This window comes from Pristiophorus japonicus, chromosome 17, assembly GCF_044704955.1.
Source record: "Pristiophorus japonicus isolate sPriJap1 chromosome 17, sPriJap1.hap1, whole genome shotgun sequence".
NCBI lineage: Eukaryota > Metazoa > Chordata > Chondrichthyes > Pristiophoridae > Pristiophorus > Pristiophorus japonicus.
Genome location: NC_091993.1, coordinates 31,872,051 through 31,893,243, shown reverse-complemented (window position 1 = coordinate 31,893,243; position 21,193 = coordinate 31,872,051). Strand labels below are relative to the sequence as shown.

Genomic DNA, 21,193 nt, shown 5'->3' with positions numbered 1-21,193 from the left:
AGTCCGGTGAACCTTCGCTGCACTCCCTCTTTGGCAAGTATATCCTTTCTTAGGTAAGGAGACCAAAACTGCACACAATACCCCAGGTGCGGTCTCACCAAGGCCCTGTATAATTGTAGTAAGACATCCTTGCTCCTGTACTCAAATCCTCTTGCAATGAAGGCCAACATACCATTTGCCTTCCTAACTGCTTGCTGCACCTGCATGTTTGCTTTCAATGACTGGTGTTCAAGGACACCCAGGTCCCTCTGTACATCGACACTTCCCAAGCCATCACCATTTAAATAATACTTTATCTTTATGTTTTTCCTACCAAAGTGGATAGCTTCACATTTATCCACGTTATACTGGGAGATAAAACTCACTGGTGTTTCTTTAATTCTCTTTGAATACTTTCATTGAAAAGGGCCGAAAGGATCTTCCAATCAGCTCATAGAGAGCCTGTTCGCTGCCCAATTGGTTGGGTCTCCGCTGTTCCGGAATATTCCAGCCGGGCTCGTGTGGGCGGAACCTTCGCTCCCCAACTCACCAGGGAAACACTTTCCCCAGGAAATAGTGGACAGGTCCAACAGGCTGCCACGTCGTGCGTTCAACGCTGATTGGCTAAAGTCCTTCAAGCGAGAGCTGGACCTGTTTCTGGCTGGGAGCCAAGGTAAAGACAGACTTGCATTTATATAGTGCCATTTACAACCTCCGGGCGTCCCAAAGCGCCTCACAGCCAATAAAGTACTTTTTAAAAGTGTAGTCACTGTTGTAATGTAGGAAACATGGCAGCTAAGTTGAGCACGGCAAGCTCCCACAAACAGCAATGCGATAATGACCAGATATCTATTTTAGTGATGTTGGTTGAGGGATAAATATTGGCCCCAGGACACCTGGGAGAACTCCCCTGCTCTTCTTCGAAATAGTGCCATGGGATCTTTTACATCCGCCTGAGAGGGCAGACTGGCCTCGGTTTAATGTCTCATCCGAAAGATGGCACCTCCGACAGTGCAGCACTCCCTCAGTACTGCCTCTCCGACAGTGCAGCACTCCCTCAGTACTGCCCCTCTGACAGTGCGGTGCTCCCTCAGTATTGTCCCTCCGACAGTGCGACGTCCCTCAGTACTGCCCCTCCGACAGTGCAGCACTCCCTCAGCACTGCCCCTCCGACAGTGCGGAGCTCCCTTAACACTGCACTGGGAGTGTAGGCCTGGATATATAGGTGTTATTATATCTGTCTAAGGCCGGTGGGGAGTAATTTGAAGCTGGGATGGAGGGGGGAGGTTGGCTGGAAGAGCAAAGCTCATTACATTGAGCCGCAGACATGAGCAGAACACCTTCTCCGTCAATCACCCGCACGCACACACCCTCTGACGGTGTGGGGTTCAGTGTGTTTATGGCATTTGCAGAAATCCTGATGTTTTTCCCACTATATCACCTCCCGGGCTGCAGCAGGGCATGAGACGTAGATGGCGAGGGTGAGGGGGGCTGAGGGCGAAAGTTCAAGGAACCCTTTCCCTCGGATCGTGTCCTGTCCCTGTGTCGGGGCCTTGTTATTTCAGGACATGGTTCCTTTAGTTCCATTGGGCCCCCCGAGTGCCGAGTGTTTGCTGAAGCTAATTTCACAGTGCACTACCCGTGATGCGATCGATCAATCGGTAGATTTGCTTTCTCCACACTATCAAGCCCAGCCTGTGTTTCCAGCTCTCGCTGGCTAACACCACATGCTCTCTGCCACTGCTGGTACAGACACCCCTCGGTGTCGCTCCATTGGAACAGGCCGGCCGTCTCCTTCACTTACAGTCACACTCACTCATTTTGGTTTAATAATGTCACCGGCGTCAATGATACTAGCTCGGTTACTGTTGGAGCGGATTTTTGGACATATACTTGACTAGTATACGGGACCAAACATTTGTTTTTATTTTCCCCTTTAATGAATTTTGTACGGGACAATACTGATGCATTATGCTTTATATAAAAAAAACAGTTAGACTTCAAGGTATGCTGGCCTTGAGTTATGGAGATAGGAAAGTGAGATAATGAACGACTGGAGAGATAAGTGGGGGTATGTTTGTCTATACCAGTGCCAAAAAGCCTGCACTTGTTTATAATGCCCTGTCACAATGCGAGGATGGTTTATATCAAGAGCTCAGCCTTGGATAGTAATTGTATGAAAAGCTTTGTAAACCTTGTAATGCGATGATTGAAAGCACATGATGTAAAGTGACGTAATTTGTAAGATAAAAGAACCTCACTGGAGATACCAAATTGAGAAGCTGGTTCAGAGACAGGGGTCCCTAACACTTCTCCCAAAGCTTTGTCTCCGATTTAATAAACCTCTCTATGTATTATACAGTCTCGGAAATATTTTTCCACAACAAAATGGCGTCACGAACAGGATACTGTCCGATCAGACGTGATCACTTAAGACAGTATCTGGAATCTGGTGTTAGAGACTGAAAAGAGAGGCGTACGGGCACGACGGGATAGTGTATAAGATATGAGTAAGTAGATAGCGGGAGGAGGCTGACTAACCAGTTTGAGTTGTCCCTTTAGTAAATAAGGTCGGTGCGGAAGGGAACTGATCACTCCAACCTAGAGCCGAAACTCCGGTGGTAAGGAAACACGCTAGCTTTGTTGCGAAGACAAAGGGTCTCCACAGAGTAGTCGTGGCCGTGAGTATTACAGAAACAAAGGGAAACGTCCGAGACTGGCAAACATGGAAGGTAAGGAAGGGAATGTAAAACGCGGGCTGCCCGGGTCATTAATTAATTCCTATCATTAATTGTAACTTGCGTAATTACGTAATGCCATAAAAAAGCTGATAGTGACTATCTTATGTGACATATGGATCCAGACATAAGCTTTGTTGAATGAAAAGAGACTTTTGTGAGTGTCTATTTTGAATGAAGAGAGTACTTGAGTGATTTTGACTGCGGAATGAATGAAAGCCTGTTTGGGAAGGTGTGGAGTTGCCTGCCTGTTTTAGCTCCACCCACTTTTTCCAAACAGAGTGAAAAATTTTTTAACCCTTCATAGTGTTGTCCTGTATGTGGGAAGTTTAAGAAACTGTGATCCTTATGGTATTACATTTTAAGTTAGAAACGAAGGTGTGGATATATTCGGATGATAAGTTACGGAGCTAGGAAATGCACAAAGGATAGGTTTGTTGAGTAAAAGATAAAAAAATACATGGTCCCGGTAGTAAAAAAAAAAGAATTTATTTGACACGCTCACTTACTTGTCGAAAGAAAACATGCAATTGGGTTGAAAGACATAAATTTAGTCTAGGAATGAGATAAAGAATGCCTTTTAAAACGCTCCCATTTTCCTTTGTGTAAAACCTTGACACGAAAGCTTCTAGCTCAGTAAAAAAAAAGAGTTTTAAATTTAGAAATACCTTCAGGGATCAGGTCAAACTCCTGGGCGAGTGGTGAGCTATCTGTGAAGGTGTAAAAGGGACTTTTGAAAAAGGCTAAAACAGTAAGCTTTAGCAGTTTAGAAAAGAAAAAGATAAAGACGCAACTTTGAAAATAAACAAATTGAACGATTGGAAAGAAAAAGTATCTCGATTGTCTGATGATTTTAAATACAAAACCTAATTTGAAGAAAGGTGATCTAAAAAAAAAGACGTAACACACTAATTAGGTGCTGGAAAAAAAAAGGGGTGTTTGCGATGGATAAAGACATAACTTACTAAATATCAGTTGATATCAGCTGTGAAAAAGATATTGGTTTAATTGGGGAAAAAAAAGAATTTGAAGAGGTGAAAAACACTCTCCATTGATAATGATTTTAAATTATTAAAATTAAGTCAGTGCCGCTGGGGCCCGAGACGAACAGGTGAGTATTGAGAAACTACACCAGGACACTTCTGAGGAGGAAATAGGTATGTGGACAAAGCAGGGCGCAACGCAAGGGAAGGATAACGTTTGGAGACGAAACGACAAGGTAATGGCGGCTGAATGCATACAGAATACCTTATTGGATGAGAGGCCATGACCGGGAGTCTTGGAAGAGATTGGTGGTGGAAAGGGATGGGGAGAGATATTGCCAAACATTGCCATCGATGCGTTCCGTGCGCACAATATAATCCAGGCAGGCCCATTAAAATTAAAATGGGACACCAGCCCCATCCACGGGGGCCATGGGAACACGTACAAATTGATTTCACAGGTCCTTTGCCTCCATCCCCATGGAAAAAGATATTGCCTAGTGATTATAGATCAATTTACCCACTGGGTGGAAGCTTTCCCCACACGTGATTGCACTGCCTCAACAGTGGCAAGGATATTGACCGAGCAGGTGATTCCCCGATGGGGAGTGCCTCAACAGTGGCAAGGATATTGACCGAGCAGGTGATTCCCCAATGGGGAGTGCCTCAACAGTGGCAAGGATATTCTGACCAAGGCACCCACTTCACCGGAAAAATTGTAAAAACAATATGCCAGCTGATGGGCATAAAACAAAAATTCCATATCCCCTACCACCCGCAGAGTTCTGGGATGGTAGAGTGCATGAACCATACCCTTAAGAACGCCCTGGCAAAGGCCATGCAAACGTCAGGAAAAACGTGGACAGAAGTATTACCCATTATATTGATGAAGTTAAGAGCCACGACAAACCGGACAACCGGATTAACCCCTTATGAACTAATGACAGGAAGGGTGATGCAATTACCAGAGAACATCATAACAGGGGGGGCCGATGTAGGCCCATTAAAAGACAAAATAAAACGGTATGTTTTGGAACTAAGTACTCAATTAAAAGGGATGTGTAAATTAGTTAGGGACAATCAGGAAGAAAGAGACGCGGAAGCAGAGCTTACAAAGCTCCCTGAAGTCCCGTTGGTGGGAAGTCGCGTTATGGTGAGGGTCCTCCCGGGAAAACCGGGGTTTGCCCCAAAATGGATAGGACCGTATGAGGTTACCAGAGACACTTGTGCCTGCATCGATGTTAAAGGGAACGGACAATGGAAGCATCGGACCCAGCTTAAGGTTTTTGAACCAGCCGTTTAGCACACGTATTAGTTGTTGTTGTTTGTCTATTTACAGATTGACAGCGAGAGATTCTTCAAGCAAGCCATACGGCCATTTTGCCTTTGACTATTTGTTAATTATAGAGTAATAAGATGAAACTATATATTGCGATCGGTGCGATTATCATAGTTCGTGTTAGGTCCGGCCTGCTAGCTAGACCGAAACGAGAGTTACATGTAAATACCTTTTTGTACATGTCTTATGTTTATGCGCAAAATGAGAACTTTTCCAGTTGCTGGGTATGTTCGCACATCTCCATACATAGCAAAAGAGGCATCCCTTTGAGGTCAATCTCCCTTAACATTTCGGAAGTAGCGGAGTGGGTAATGCGACAAAACAGTACAGGGGAAGTAAATGATACTTGGAACCAGAGTGGGGATAAAGAAACGTGGAGATCGGAGGGTTACCTTTTGGATGCATTGACGGATGGTACCAGCCGGAATACAATAGGTCGGTACGACCCCCATTCCTGATTTTGACCAACACCTCAGGAGTTGGAAGGCCCACCGCTGACATTTGTTTCACTAGAAACCTGACTGGTGAGGAAACAGGTTTTGCAGCAGGATACTTTAACCTCACCAGGTGGAACATAATAGCCAGCGAAACAACAAACCAGGGGTTCTTTGAAATAGAGGGTTTGAAGAATCAGACAAGTAGCCAGGACTGGGACCCTAAGATTAGGTGGCGACAGGGGATGAGAGAGAGAGATTGGGATCGAATCTAACAACATACAATGGCACTTATTTTGTGTGCGGGCATAAGGCCTACCCCTGGTTGCCACAGGACTGGAGGGGGTCCTATTATTTGGGATATGTGGTCCCCTTTTGTCAGACGGGTACGTACTTTAGCAGAAGTACAGACACCAGGTCGACTAAGACGAGATCTTACCCCGGTAGAGAGGCTATTTGGGGTCATGATGCTCCCATTCGGGATAGGACGCACCATGGATGAATTACGTAACCTAGAGAGGGTACTGGAACAGATAGTTAACGACACTGCTGAAGCAATGGAGGGCATAACGGCTGAAATGGTAGCCATACGCACAATAGTACTCCAGAACCGAATGGCCCTAGATACTAGCACAAAGTGGGGGCACATGTGCCTTAATTGGAGCTGAATGTTGCACTTACATTCCTGATAATTCAGAAAACATAACCAACCTCACTGATCACATAAGAAGGGAGGTAAAGAAGTTATCCACGACAGCAGGAGGATCTGGCTGGTTTGACTGGCTGTTAGGGGAATCCTGGGGGTCCTATCTTATGCATTGAGTAATTATTCTGGTTGTAATAATAATTACTTGCTGTCTGATTATCAGGTGTTTTAATATCTGCTGTAAAGTTATGATGGCCCGACTGATGCCAGTAGCCAGTGTAATCGCCGAAGAAGAAGCACACCTGATGGAAATACCTGAAGACACCAAGGATGAAGAAACAGATGACGTTGACACCAACCACTATCTTTGAAGGGTAGCCTAGAGCTACAGGCAAGGTGAACATACGGAACATCAGGGAAGTAACATACCCCAAAGGACGAATATATGACACCATGCTACTATCATTGTGGTCATCTGGATTTCGTGAACATCCTCCAGGACCAAAAGGGGGAATATTGTTGGAGTGGATTTTTGGACATATACTTGACTAGTATACGGGGCCAAACATTTGTTTTTATTTTCCCCTTTAATTAATTTTGTACGGGACAATACTGATGCATTATGCTTTATATAAAAAAAACAGTTAGACTTCAAGGTATGCTGGCCTTGAGTTATGGAGATAGGAAAGTGAGATAATGAACGACTGGAGAGATAAGTGGAGGTATGTTTGTTTATGCCGGTGCCAAAAAGCCTGCACTTGTTTATAATGACCTGTCACAATGCGAGGATGGTTTATATCAAGAGCTCAGCCTTGGATAGTAATTGTATGAAAAGCTTTGTAAACCCTATAATGCGATGATTGAAAGCACGTGATGTAAAGTGACGTAATTTGTAAGATAAAAGAACCTCACTGGAGATACCAAATTGAGAAGCTGGTTCAGAGACAGGGGTCTCTAACACTTCTCCCAAAGCTTTGTCTCCGATTTAATAAACCTCTCTTTATATATTATACAGTCTCGGAAATATTTTTCCACAACAGTTACACAGCGCTCTGGTTAAGTGCCAGCTTGTCTCAGTGGGTAGCACTTTCGTCTCTGAATCAAGAAGGTTGTGGGCTCGAGCCCCACTCCTTACACAGGATTACATCAGACATACGGCACAGAAACAGGCCGTTCGGCCCAACCAGTCCATGCCGGCGTTTATGCTCCACTCGAGCCTCCTCCCGTCTTTCCTCATCTAAATCTATCAGCATAACCCTCTATTCCCTTCTCCCTCATATGTTTATCCAGCCTCCCCTTAAATACATCGATACTATTCACTTCAACCACTCCCTGTGGCAGCGAGTTCCACATTCTCACCACTCTCTGGGTAAAGAAGTTTCTCCTGAATTCCCCATTGGATTCCTTGGTGACGATCTTATATTGATGGCCTCTAGTTATGTTCTTCCCCACAAGTGGAAACACTCTCTCTGTATCCACTCGATCAAAACTTTTCATCATTTTAAAGACCCCTATTAGGTCACCCCTCAGCTTTCTTTTTCCAAGAGAAAAGACACCCAGCCAGTTCATCCGTTCCTGATATGTATACCCTCATTTCTGGTATCATCCTTGTAAATCTCTGCACCCTCTCCAGTGCCTCTATATCCTTTATATAATCTGGTGATCAGAACTGTACGCAGTGTGGTGGCCGTATTATAGCTGTTTAAGTTGGCTTGGTCACAATCCAGTGCGGCACTGAGAGGGGCCTGCACAGCTGACCTTGGGGTGCGATGTCAGACCGAGGCTTTGTCCACCTTTAACTGGATGGGAAAGATCCCCCGGCACTATCTGAAGCGGAGCGGGGCGTTTCCCCGGTGCCCTGGTCAATATTCCTCCCTCAATCAAACCCAAACACAGGATACGCCAATCATGTGTTGCTGCTGTGTCTTGAATAACAGTCACCGTGAGTTTAATTCAACTGGCCCCTTTAACTATGGCTCCTCCTCCTCCTGCCCCATTTACCAGCAGCTCCTCCGCCCCCTGCTCCCTCCTGGTGGTGGAGACCGCGCTGGGAACCTGCTCTTCATAGTGAAACAAAAGGGGTCGGGGGGAAATGGCCGCAGGTTCCGACCCCATCCTTCTCCGCTATCGGATCGCAAGCCCTCCCCCGCCAACCATCTCCCCCCCACCTCCGCACCCCCTCCCCGCCACCCCCTCTCCACCCCGCCCCCCCATCACCCCCCCCTCCACCCCCCCCCGGAGCAGACCCAGGCCGCACCATGAAATGTAGTGAGTCAGTGCATGTTTCAGCTCGGCGATAATCTCACTGCCGATGAGCAGTGGCTCCCAATTCCCCGAGGTGGGCGACTGGAACCAGTGCAAGCACAGAACAACTGTAGCTTCCCACGTTACAACAGCAATACGCTTCAAGCAGTACCTGATTGGCTGTGAAGCACTTTGGGACGTCCAGTGGTGGTGACTGGCACTATATCGAAGCAAGTTCTCACTGTCCCTTCATGTGGGATTGCACTCAGCACCTGACATGTGCAGTCGGTACCTCCCCCACAGGAAGCCTTGTGTTGTTTATCGATCAATAGCACTCGCCGTGGTTAGGGCTCACCAACCCCGTGACACCGCGACCCTCCGCTCCCGCACCCGCCGTGGTCTGAGGGCCCGTCCATTACCTGCCCGGATTTATATAAAGCATCGCAGCTGCACTGTGTCTCCTGACACCGATAAATAGGCTGCTAATTTCCTTCGGCAAAAATAAAATAAGCACATAAACCATGGCAACAGTTAGCCAGAAATAACAGCAAATATATCATTTTAACATGGTCTACTTTCCTCATAGTATTCACAACATTTTCCCCATGGTGCAACCCATAAAGACTTGCATTTATATAGCGCCTTTCACGACCACCAGAAGTCTCAAGGCACTTTACAGCCAATGAAGCACTTTTGGAGTGTAGTAATGTGGGAAACGCGGCAGCCAATTTGCGCACAACAAGATCCCACAAACAGCAATGTGATAATGACCAGATAATCTGTTTTTGTTATGTTGGTTGAGGGATAAATATTGGCCCCAGGACAAAATAGTGCAGCCAATGTTCGCTCTCATTTTTGTTTGGGCCGCCGCTCCTTTTACCAGGCTGCACGGCCCATTTAAAATTCCGCGCATGCGTGTTTTTTTTCCATTTACGAACCGGTGAGACGGCGGTGTGGAGATCGAGCGCTGCACAGGGAAAATTGGAGGCAACCATCGCAAGATCAGCCCAGTCCACCACGTGAGTAACCCAATTTTGCAAGGCAGGACTACACGCTAAACAGCAGCAGCAGCATGCTATAGACAAGGCTAAGTGATCCCACAATCAACGGGTCAGAGCAAAGCTCTGCAGACCTGCCACATCCAGTCGTGAATGGTGGTGGACAATTAAACAACTAACGGGAGGAGGCTCCATGAATATCACCATCCTCAGTGATGGAGGAGCCCAGCACGCAAGTGCAACCATCTTCAGCCGGAAGTGCCGAGTGGATGATCCATCTCGACCTCCTCCTGAGGGCCCCACCATCACAGAAGCTAGTCTTCAGCCAATTTGATTCACTCCACGTGATATCAAGAAGCGGCTGAGTGCACTGGATACAGCAAAATGCTATGGGCCCCGACAGCATCCCGGCTGTCGTGCTGAAGACTTGTGCTCCAGAACTAGCCGCGCCTCTAGCCAAGTTGTTCCAGTACAGCTACAATACTGGCATCTACCCGACAATGTGGAAAACTGCCCAGGTATGTCCTGTCCACAAAAAGCAGGACAAATCCAATCCGGCCAATTACTGCCCCATCAGTCCACTTTCAATCATCAGTAAAGTGATGGAAGGTGTCGTCGACAGTGCTATCAAGCCGCACTTACTCACCAATAACCTGCTCACCGATGCTCAGTTTGGGTTCCGCCAGGACCACTCGGCTCCAGACCTCATTACAGCCTTGGTCTAAACATGGACAAAAAAGCTGAATTCCAGAGGTGAGGTGATAGTGACTGTCCTTAACATCACATTGATCTGGCGTCAAGGAGCCCGAGTAAAATGGTCAATGGGAATCAGGGGGGAAAACTGATTGCTGAAACCCCCACCATCAACATCCTGGGGGTCACCATTGACCAGAAACTTAACTGGACCAGCCACATAAATACTGTGGCTACAAGAGCGGGTCAGAGGCTGGGTATTCTGTGGCAAGTGTCTCACCTCCTGACTCCCCAAAATCTTTCCACCATCTACAAGGCACAAGTCAGGAGTATGATGGAATACTCTCCACGTGCCTGGATGAGTGCAGCTCCAACAACACTCGAGAAGCTCGACACCATCCAGGACAAAGCAGCTCGCTTGATCGGCACCCCATCCACCACCTTCAACATTCACTCCCTCCACCACCGGCGCACCGTGGCTGCAGTGTGCACCGTCTACAAGATGCACTGCAGCAACTCCCCAAGGCTTCTTCGGCAGCAACTCTGAAACCCACAACCTCTACCGCTTAGAAGGACAAGGGCAGCAGGTACATGGGAACACCACCACCTCCAAGTTCCCCGCCAAGTCACACACCATCCTGACTTGGAAATATAGCGGCCATTCCTTCATCGTCGCTGGGTCAAAATCCTGGAACTCCCTCCCTAACAGCACTGTGGGAGCACCTTCACCACATGGACTGCAGCGGTTCAAGAAGGCGGCTCACCACCACCTTCTCACAGGGCAATTAGGGTCGGGCAATAAATGCCGGCCTTGCCATTCTGAGAATGAATTTTAAAAAACATGAACCTAATGCTTAACGAAGGAGTCTCGTACACATTTTAGGAATTTGATTCCCTATTCTCTTTTTACTCCCTCACTCCCGATCAATAAGAGCAAATTAAAATCTTTCCAGACTAGTATCAATCCTTCATTAGACCACACCTAGAGTACTGCGTACAGTTCTGGTCACCAGATTATAAATAGGATATCGGGGCACTGGAGAGGGTGCAGTAAAGATTTATAAGGATGATACCAGAAATGCGAGGGTATACATATGAGAATGTGGAACTCGCTGCCACAGGGAGTGGTTGAGACAAATAGTATCGATGCATTTAAGGGGAGGCTAGACAAGCATATGGGGGAGAAGGGAATAGAGGGTTATGCTGATAGAGTTAGATGAGGAAAGACGGGAGGAGGCTCGAGTGGAGCATAAACGCCGGCATGGACTGGTTGGGCCGAATGGCCTGTTTCTGTGCCGCATATCCGATGTAATCCTGTGTAGGACAATTGTTTATCTTTCCCGACTCATCTCTGTAAGCTGGGGATTTTAACCCACATTTCATTCCCAAAATTAGTTTGATCTGTAACACACCCCTACTAATGGAACAAGCACAAACAATAGGATCGTCCCAGTGATCTGCTGGGGAATTTGCCGCTCTCGTGTTAAAATAGAACGGGAAAAACTGCAGAGGCTGCTGATCTGAAATTAAAACTGGATTGGATGGAGAGACACCACATTATAAAACACTGGTTAGGCCACAGCTGGAGTACTGTGTGCTGTTCTGGTCACCACATTACAGGAAAGATGTGATTGCATTAGAGAGGGTACAGAGGAGATTTACCAGGATGTTGCCTGGACTGGAGAATTTTAGCTACGAGGAAAGATTGGATAGGCTGGGTTTGTTTTCTTTGGAACAGAGGAGGCTGAGGGGAGACTTTATTGAGGTGTATAAAATTATGAGGGGCCTGGATAGAGTGGATAAGAAGGACCTGTTTCCCTTAGCAGAGAGGTCAACAACCAGAGGGCATAGATTTAAAGTAATTGGGGGGAGGTATGGAGGGGATTTGAGGGGACATTTCTTCACCCAGAGGGCGGTGGGGGTCTGGAACTCACTGCCTGAAAGGGTGGTAGAGGCAGAAACCCTCACCACATTTAAAAAGTACTTGGATGTGTACCTGAAGTGCCATAACCTACAGGGCTACGGACCGAGAGCTGGAAAGTGGGATTAGGCTGGGTAGCTCTTTGTCGGCCGGCACGGACACGATGGGCCGAAATGGCCTCCTTCTGTGCTTTAGGTTTCTGTGATTCTATGATTGTACAGCAGTCAGCATCTGTGGGGAGCTGTACTGCCAGCCCGAGAATGACTGTTTGACCAGGGATTAGGTTACAACACTGAAAAGCCAGTTGGATCTTTTCACAGAACTTTCAGACAAGAATTGTGTTTAAAAACTGCGAGGTGTCTGCAGATTGGACTGAAGAGCGCAGTACATCAAAAATAAAACCCCAATGGATTAAGTACATGGACCAGGAATCCATTTATAGGTCAAAGACTTCGAAGAGCCCCCTAAGTGTCTGCTCTGAAGATTGCAGTCTTAGTTCTCAAGACACAATCTCTCTCTCGGGCTCAGGAACGATTATACCCGGGGCCGCCAGTCAGAACAAAGACTCGCGCACTATTCACCCAGCAACAACTCTCCTACCTGGTTATCTCCTCCTTCAGCGCGGAGGGGTCAGTCGGGTAAAACTTGACCCGGAAACACATGGTGTACGGAGGCTGGGCTGCCAAACAAAGGGAGAAATATCAAATGTTTGCGATACGTCTGTTCACAATTTACATTAACGATTCAATCAAGAATACTATTTCTACATTTGTAGATGACACCAAATTGGGCAATGGTCAATGCTGAGGGAGACTGCAACAGATTATAGAAGGACATGAATAAACTAGCAGAATGGGCATATAATTGGCAAATGAAATTCAACACAGATAAATGTGAGGTACAGTGTTATATTTTGGTAAGAAAAATATGGAGGTCACATTACTTGGAAAATAAGAATCAAAATGGGGTAGAGGAACAAAGAGATCTCGGAGTACAAATAAACAAATCACTAAACGTTGCGATGCAGGTTAGCAAGGCCATAAAAAGCAAACCAAGCACTAGGGTTTATTTCTAGAGGGATAGAATTGAAAAGTAGGGATGTTATGCTAAACCTGTATCGAACCTTGGTTAGACCACACTATGTACAGTTCTGGTCATCATATTATAAAAAGGATAAAGAGGCACTGGAGAGGGTGCAGAGAAGATTTACAAGGATGATACCAGAAATGCGAGGGTATACATATCAGGAAAGGATGAACAGGCTGGGTCTCTTTTCTCTTGAAAAAAGGCTGAGGGGTGACCTAATAGAGGTCTTTAAAATGATGAAAGGTTTTGATAGAGTGGATACAGAGAGAATGTTTCCACTTGTGGGAAAGAGCATAACTAGAGGCCATCAATATATGATAGTCACCAAGGAATCCAATGGGGAATTCAGGAGAAACTTCTTTACCCAGAGAGTGGTGAGAATGTGGAACTCGCTGCCACAGGGAGTGGTTGAGACAAATAGTATCGATGCATTTAAGGGGAGGCTGGACAAGCATATGAGGGAGAAGGGAATAGAGGGTTATGCTGATAGAGTTAGATGAGGAAAGACGGGAGGAGGCTCGAGTGGAGCATAAACGCTGGCATGGACTGGTTGGCCCGAATGGCCTGTTTCTGTGCCGTATATCCTGTGTAATCCCCAGATATGAACACTCCATGCACAGTGTAAATCACGGGCTCCTCAGGTGAGATGCCCCATCCTGATCACTGCAACAACATCAAACAACATCCCATAATAACCAATGATTCTACTGCCTTCGTTGGTGCTGAAATCACATCAGTAGAGCTGTTGTCTTCGAAACTTCGCTCTTTGCCTAAGGAGAAGGCGTTAGTGGGAGGATTCATGGGCTGATTCACTGGCCGCAATGTCAAGGCTTTGGAACAGAGGAGGCTGAGGAGAGTCCTTACTGAGATGTATAAAATGATGAGGGGCCTGGATAGAATGGATGGGAAGGACCTGTTTCTTGTAGCAGAGGGGTCAACAACCAGGGGGCATAGATTTAAAGTAATTGGTAGGAGGTTTAGAGGGGATTTGAGGGGACATTTCTTCACCTAGAGGGTGGTGGGGGTCTGGAACTCACTGCCTGAAAGGGTGGTAGAGGCAGAAACCCTCACCACGTTTAAAAAGTACTTGGATGTGCACTTGAAGTGCCGTAACCTGCAGGGCTACGCACCGAGAGCTGGAAAGTGGGATTAGACTGGATAGCCACTTGGGCAGCCGACGTGGACACGATGGGCTGAATGGCCTCCTTCCATGCTGTAAATTTCTATGATTCTATAAACGCTGCTTCCAGGGCCGTGACCATCGTTCTATCAGCCGATAGTGGGTCAGTCCTACACAGGGGGTTTATAGGCTCCCACAAACCACACAATGGGGGAGGGGGGAGGTGTTAGGGTCAGGCCACCGACTCCCACCAGGCTCGAGCTCTGGTCCTGGCTCACCGGGGTGGCCTGGGGCGGGCTCTGAATCCTGCATCGGCTGATTCCGAGAGAACGTTGCCACTCAGTCAGGGGCTCGCTCCCGAAAGCCTGCTACTGTGGCCAGTTCTTCGCCCCTCTTCCATTTACCCAACCGAAGGCGAACACTCGTGTTGGAATCCAGCTCCACATTGCCTGTCCAAGTAGGCATCCTCCATGTGTGAGCCCAAGCAGCGAGTTTCATCGGGTTATTCAACTGTGGGGGCCAATGGAATGGGGTATGGGGTTACCCAATGGAATGGGGCACGGGGTTACCCAATGGAAAGGGGCACGGGGTTACCCAATGGAATGGGGCACGGGGTTACCCAATGGAAAGGGGCATGGGGTTACCCAATGGAATGGGACACAGTTACCCAATGGAATGGGGCATGGGGTTACCCAATGGAATGGGGCACGGGGTTACCCAATGGAATGGGACGGAGTTATCCAATGGAATGGGACGGGGTTACCCAATGGAATGGGACGGGGTTACCCAATGGAATGGGGCACGGGGTTACCCAATGGAATGAGACACGTGGTTACCCAATGGAATGGGACACGGGGTTACCCAATGGAATGAGACACGTGGTTACCCAATGGAATGGGACACGGTGTTACCCAACGGAATGGGACACGGGGTTACCCAATGGAATGGGACGGGGTTACCCAATGGAATGGGACACAGTTACCCAATGGAATGGGACGTGGTTACCCAATGGAATGGGACACGGGGTTACCCAATGGAATGGGACACGGGGTTACCCAATGGAATGGGACACGGGGTTACCCAATGGAATGGGACACGGGGTTACCCAATGGAATGGGACACGTGGTTACCCAATGGAATGGGACACAGGGTTACCCAATGGAATGGGGCACGGGGTTACCCAATGGAATGGGGCACGGGGTTACCCAATGGAATGGGGCACGGGGTTACCCAATGGAATGGGACACAGGGTTACCCAATGGAATGGGGCACGGGTAACTAACCAAGATCTGAGATAATCTAGAATGTTCTCCCACTGCTCTTTGTTTATGTGTGACCTCCGAAATCAAGGCTTATAGTTTTGCGACATGACGACGGACCAAAGTCGAGCAATGGTAATCTACAAATAGAATAAACAGAAGAAACAGAAGAAACAGAAGAAATAGGAGCAGGAGTTGGCCATTTGACCCCTCGAGCCTGCTCCGCCATTTAATAAGATCATGGCTGATCTGATCATGGACTCAGCTCCACTTCCCTGCCCACGCCCCATAACCCTTTGTTCCCTTATCGCTCAAAAATCTGTCTATCTCCACATTAAATATATTCAATGACCCAGCCTCCATAGCTCTCTGGGGCAAAGAATTGCACAGATTTACAACCCTCTGAGAGAAGAAACATAGAAACATCGAAACATAGAAAATAGATGCTGGAGTAACCCATTCGGCCCTTCGAGCCTGCACTACCATTCAATAAGATCATGGCTGGTCATTCCCTCAGTACCCCTTTCCTGTTTTCTCTCCATACCACTTGATCCCTTTAGCCGTAAGGGCCATATCTAACTCCCTCTTGAATATATCCGATGAACTGGCATCAACAACTCTCTACGGTAGGGAATTCCACAGGTTAACAACTCTGAGTGATGAAATTTCTCCTCATCTCAGTCCTAAATGGCTTACCCCTTATCCTAAGACTGTGTCCCCTGATTCTGGACTTCCCCATCATCGGGAACATTCTTCCCGTATCTAACCTGTCCAGTCCCGTCAGAATCTTGTAAGTTTCTATGAGATCCCATCTCATCCTTCTAAACTCCAGTGTATAAAAGCCCAGTTGATCCAGTCTCTTCTCATATGTCAGTCCCGCCATTCCTGGAATCAGTCTGGTGAACTTTCGCTGTACTCCCTAAATAGCAAGAACGTCCTTTCTCAGATTAGGAGACCAAAACTGAACACAATATTCCAGGTGAGGTAGTAAGACCTCCCTGCTCCTATACTCAAATTCCCTAGCTATGAAGGCCAACATACCATTTGCCTTCTTCACCGCCTACTATACCTTCATACCAACTTTCAATGACTGATGTACCATGACACCCAGGTCTCGTTGCAATTCCCCCTTTCCTAATCTGCCGCCATTCAGATAATATTCTGCCTTCGTGTTTTTGCCCCCAAAGTGGTGAACCTCACATTTATCCACATTATACTGCATCTGCCATACATTTGTCCACTCATCTAACCTGTCCAAGTCACTCTGCAGCCTTTTAGCGTCCTCCTCACAGCTCACACCGCCACCCAGTTTAGTGTCATCTGCAAACTTGGAGATATTACACTCATTTCCTTCATTGAAATCATTAATATTTAATGTAAAGAGCTGGGGTCCCAGCACTGAGCCCTGCCATTCTGAAAAGGACCCGTTTATCCCGACTTTCTGCTTCCTGTCTGCCAACCAGTTCTCTATCCACGTCAGTACATTACCCCCAATACCATGTGCTTTGATTTTGCACACCAATCTCTTGTGTGGGACCTTGTCAAAAGCTTTTTGAATGTCTAAATGCACCACATCCACTGGTTCTCCCTTGTCCACCCTGCTAGTTACATCCTCAAAAAATTTGAGAAGATTTATCAAGCATTTGAGCCACCTTCCCCGTTTTATTTTTGCTCCAGACAGGGATGTACAATTGTTGACGTTCATCCATGAGAAATTCCTCCTCATCCCAACAAAAGGTCAGAACTGTCATGTATGCATGCTTGGGTTTACAAGCCACCAGGTGGCGCCACTGTCGGAGGTCACTGGGCTGTGTGCACGTGTGTGCGGCCCAGGTATAAAAGGCCAGCCATCTTTGGGCCCTAATAAAGTAGAGCCAGGTTTGTACCTGTTCGGAGTTTACAGTATTCAGTCTATTGAGTTATTGCATACACAACAAGAACGTAGTAAAATAAAGTATGATAAAAGTGAAACAGGGTCAGGAGATTTTACAATAAGCCACTGCACAATATTATAACTAGAAACAGCTCTCGAAATCTTGACAACTTACCTTTCATTTGTTTAATAATGGACTTGGAGATGTCCAGCCAATGCTGTAAATACAAGAGAGAGAGACCTGGTTAAACACCACTGGATCACAGCGTGACACACACCAAAGATGCACAGTTACGCGACAGCTGGAAGAAGGTGTTGTGGTTAGAACAGGTTCTGTTGCTCCCCGTGTCCCAGGCCGGGAAGCTGGAGCCAATGGTGCAATGCGTTGGTGCTCTCAGCCACTGGGAGAGAGGTGAACAGGGTACGGGATTGAGTGTCCCATTCCCATATCATGGCCTCTCAATCTCAGCCACCCCAGGAACAAGCCCAACATCTCCCAACGGAGTGGAAGGGAAGCCCGAGGAGGGGGGGTTGCATTTTCCTGCCCCTTTATCCCGCCTGGTTATAATGTACAGTGGCCTTGGAGCAGGGCTGAGGCCAGCACTTGACACAAGTGTTAGTACAGGGCAGGGGAGAATAACTTCAGCACCATCTGTCAACAAACTGAGTTCCACAAGCAAGATTCTTTAAACGACAATCACCGTCGGAGCCAAGTTGCTTTGCTGCAACTCACCGAACCCAACTTTTACCCGAGAAGGGCTGGATTGGAACATGTGTAGTAGGTGCTCCCAGGGGCAGTGGCAGACATTTTCAGACACAAGCCCAGAGAACGGAATGCTGTCTGGCTGAAAGAGCCTATTCCCGGCCAGATTCCGTGTCATCCAGAGCATCTCCTGAAAGCTGCAATAGTCAGGAGCCAGGGACAGCGGAGAATTACAGAAGCTTCCGAAACCTCCTTCAGGATTACCAGAATCTGAGATTCAGCTATTCATTTTCCAGCACTGCACTGGTGTGTCAGCCATGGCTCAGTGGGCAGCACCCTCGCCTCTGAGTCAGAGGGTCGTGGGTTCAAGTCCCACTCCAGGGACTTGAGCACAAAAATCTAGGCTGACACTCCCAGTGCAGCGCTGAGAGAGTGCTGCATTGTTGGAGGAGCAGTGCTGAGGGAGTGCCGCACTGTCGGAGGGGCAGTATTGAGGGAGGGCAGCACTGTCGGAGGGGATAGTACTAAGGGAGCGCCGCACTGTCGGAGGGGCAGTACTGAGGGAGCGCTGCACTGTCGGAGGGGCAGTACTGAGGGAGTGCTGCACTGTCAGAGGGGCAGTACTGAGGGAGTGCTGCACTGTCGGAAGGGCAGTATTAATGGAGCACTGCACTGTCGGAGGGGCAATACTGAGGGAGCACTGCACTGTCGGAGGGGCAGTATTAATGGAGCACCGCACTGTCGGAGGGGTAGTACTGAGGGAGCACTGCACTGCTGGAGGTGCCGTCTTTCAGATGAGATGTTAAACTGAGGCCCCTTCTGCCCTCTCAGGTGGATGTAAAAGATCCCATGTCACTATTTCGAAGAAGAGCAGGGGAGTTCTCCCTGGGGCCAATATTTATCCCTCAATCAACATAACACAAACAGATTATCTGGTCATTATCACATTGCTGTTTGTGGGAGCTTGCTGTGCGCAAATTGGCTGCCACATTCCAACAGTGACTACACTCAAAAAAAACTACCGCTTTGGGACGCTATATAAATGCAAGTCTGTCTTTCATTTATCAAAAAATGGATTGTTCTATAATGTAGGCAGATGTCCTGAAATTCAATTTGCTGTTAATAGAGGGACTAACTGGTGTAAAATTCACACGGTGAGAAACTATCAGGAGAATTATATATAACTTCTGATCATTTCGCCAAAAGATCTAACCAATCCTTTTATCCAATCAGTCCCATTAAATTCATTGGTTCTGCTGAGAATAATGTGCCTGGTGCATGTCACACAATCAAAGGCATTAGCATCGAACAGTGGGTAATAAGTACAGCATTGATCCATTCAGCTCTGTAGATCTGGGCTCAAATCACCTGCATTGGCTGCATCGCAGTAGTCTTTTGGATGAGACGTTAAACCGAAGCCCCGTCTGCTCTCTCAGGCAGATGTAAAAGATTCCACGGTCACTATTTCGAAGAAGAGCAGGGGAGTTATCCCCGGTGTCCTGGGGCGAATACTTATCCTTCAATCAACATCACTAAAACAGATTAGTCTCATGATAAGTGGTTGGCCATTTAAGACCGTGATGAGGAGGAATTTATCACTCAGAGTGTTATGTCTTGAATAAAGAATCTGACCAGATACTGTAGGCTCAAAGTAAGGTGTGACCGTAGTCCTTTATTACAGGTCTCCAGAGTGCCTCTCCAGCCTGTGAGGCCTCCTTATGTACAGGTGCTCCCAAGGGATTGTGGGATTCCTTGAACTCCAGGGGATGAGCCCGCTGGTGGTTAAACAAGGTATTTACAGGTTTACATATATAACACAGAGGGTGGTGAATCATTGGAACTCTCTGCCCCAGAGGGCTGTGGAGGCTTAGTCGTTGAGTATATTCAAGACAGAGATCGATAGATTTTTGGATTCTAGGGAAATCAGTGGATACGGAGATCGGGCGGGAAAGTGGAGTCGAGGTCGATGATCAGCCATGATCTTATTGAATGACAGAGCAGGCTCGAGGGGCCAAATGGCCGACTGATGGTCCTATTTCTTATTATCACATTGCTGTTTGTGGGAGCTTGCTGTGCACACATTGGCTGCCGCATTTCCCACATTACAACAGTGACTACACTCCAAAAAGTACTTCATTGGCTCTAAAGCACTTTGGGACATCCGGTGGTCGTGAAAGGCGCTATATAAATGCAAGTCCTTCTTTCTTTATTGCTACACCAAGTCCCCTATTGAGCCGGAGGAGCGGGAATCTCTGGCTTAGGGAGACTCGGCTCATGGCCCCCATCACTTGCTGTGTAACGGGGTGGGCGGAGGGTACACCCCACCACAAGATGGCAAGGAAAGTTCCAGAAGCCCCGCTTCTGCCGGGAGCCCTGCCAAGTCTCAATTATAGGATTAGGTACAATAAAACCCGATAACTGGCCCCAAAAGCCGAATTTGAGAACTTTGGTCTCCTGGTTTCGTCTCCGGGGGATGCTAACAACGTACTGCCTGTGCGCGGCGCAATGAGCGACTCCCGCTAACTTGGCCATGAGCTTTGCGGTGGCAGTAACTACCCTGCGCCCGGAGATTGTGATGCCGTCGTCCTGCGCATCGCCCCGGTAACGCTCCCTGCAGCATCGCCGAGCGACAACACCGACAGCCGCAGAAGGCATGGATCGGGAGGCTGGGTGCTTCAGGGGCGGATCGATCGGGCCGGCACTCTACCCCAGTGCACGCGATCGATCGATCGGCCCGGCACTCCTGGAAGTTCCAGGATTGTGACCCAGCGACGATGAAGGAACGGCCGATATATTTCCAAGTCAGGATGGTGTGCGACTTGGAGGGGAACGTGGAGGTGATGGTGTTCCCATGCGCCTGCTGCCCTCGTCCTTCTAGGTGGTCGAGCTCGCGGGTTTGGGAGGAGCTGCCGAAGATGGAGTTAAGATACAGGTCAGCCATGATCTCATTGAATGGCGGGACAGGCTTGAGGGGGCGAATGGCCTCCTCCTGCTCCTGTGTTCCATGCATAGAAAAGACAAATGATGCCCAGTAACTATTCAATGAGAAATGAATGATGGGAATTAATATAGTGGCTTCTCACATCTCTCAGAAACGTTCCATACAATGAGTTACTTTGAAGTGTAGTCACTGTTGGTATTTAGACAAACACGGCAGCCATTTTCCAGACAACAATG

General features: G+C 47.7%; 1 protein-coding gene and 1 long non-coding RNA gene across 3 annotated transcripts in view; one reads left to right on the top strand and one right to left on the bottom strand.

Moving 5' to 3' along the window:
• Window positions 1–7,106, top strand: part of LOC139227654 (uncharacterized) — a 138,330-nt gene extending 131,224 nt beyond the window's left edge. Inside the window, exons 2-4 of one of the 2 annotated variants that reach the window (XR_011587447.1) lie at window positions 407–652; window positions 2,542–2,711; window positions 6,343–7,106. This is a non-coding gene — a long non-coding RNA (uncharacterized lncRNA). The remainder of the gene's footprint in view (window positions 1–406; window positions 653–2,541; window positions 2,712–6,342) is intronic. The other variant, XR_011587448.1, reaches the window with a different exon arrangement.
• LOC139227653 (FERM domain-containing protein 5) overlaps window positions 1–21,193 on the bottom strand; it is a 340,559-nt gene that overhangs the window by 149,757 nt on the left and 169,609 nt on the right. The window contains exons 3-4 of the mRNA XM_070858574.1: window positions 17,489–17,531; window positions 12,576–12,654 (exon numbers count right to left, since the gene is read on the bottom strand). Coding sequence (XP_070714675.1) covers window positions 12,576–12,654; window positions 17,489–17,531 — 122 coding nt within the window. The remainder of the gene's footprint in view (window positions 1–12,575; window positions 12,655–17,488; window positions 17,532–21,193) is intronic.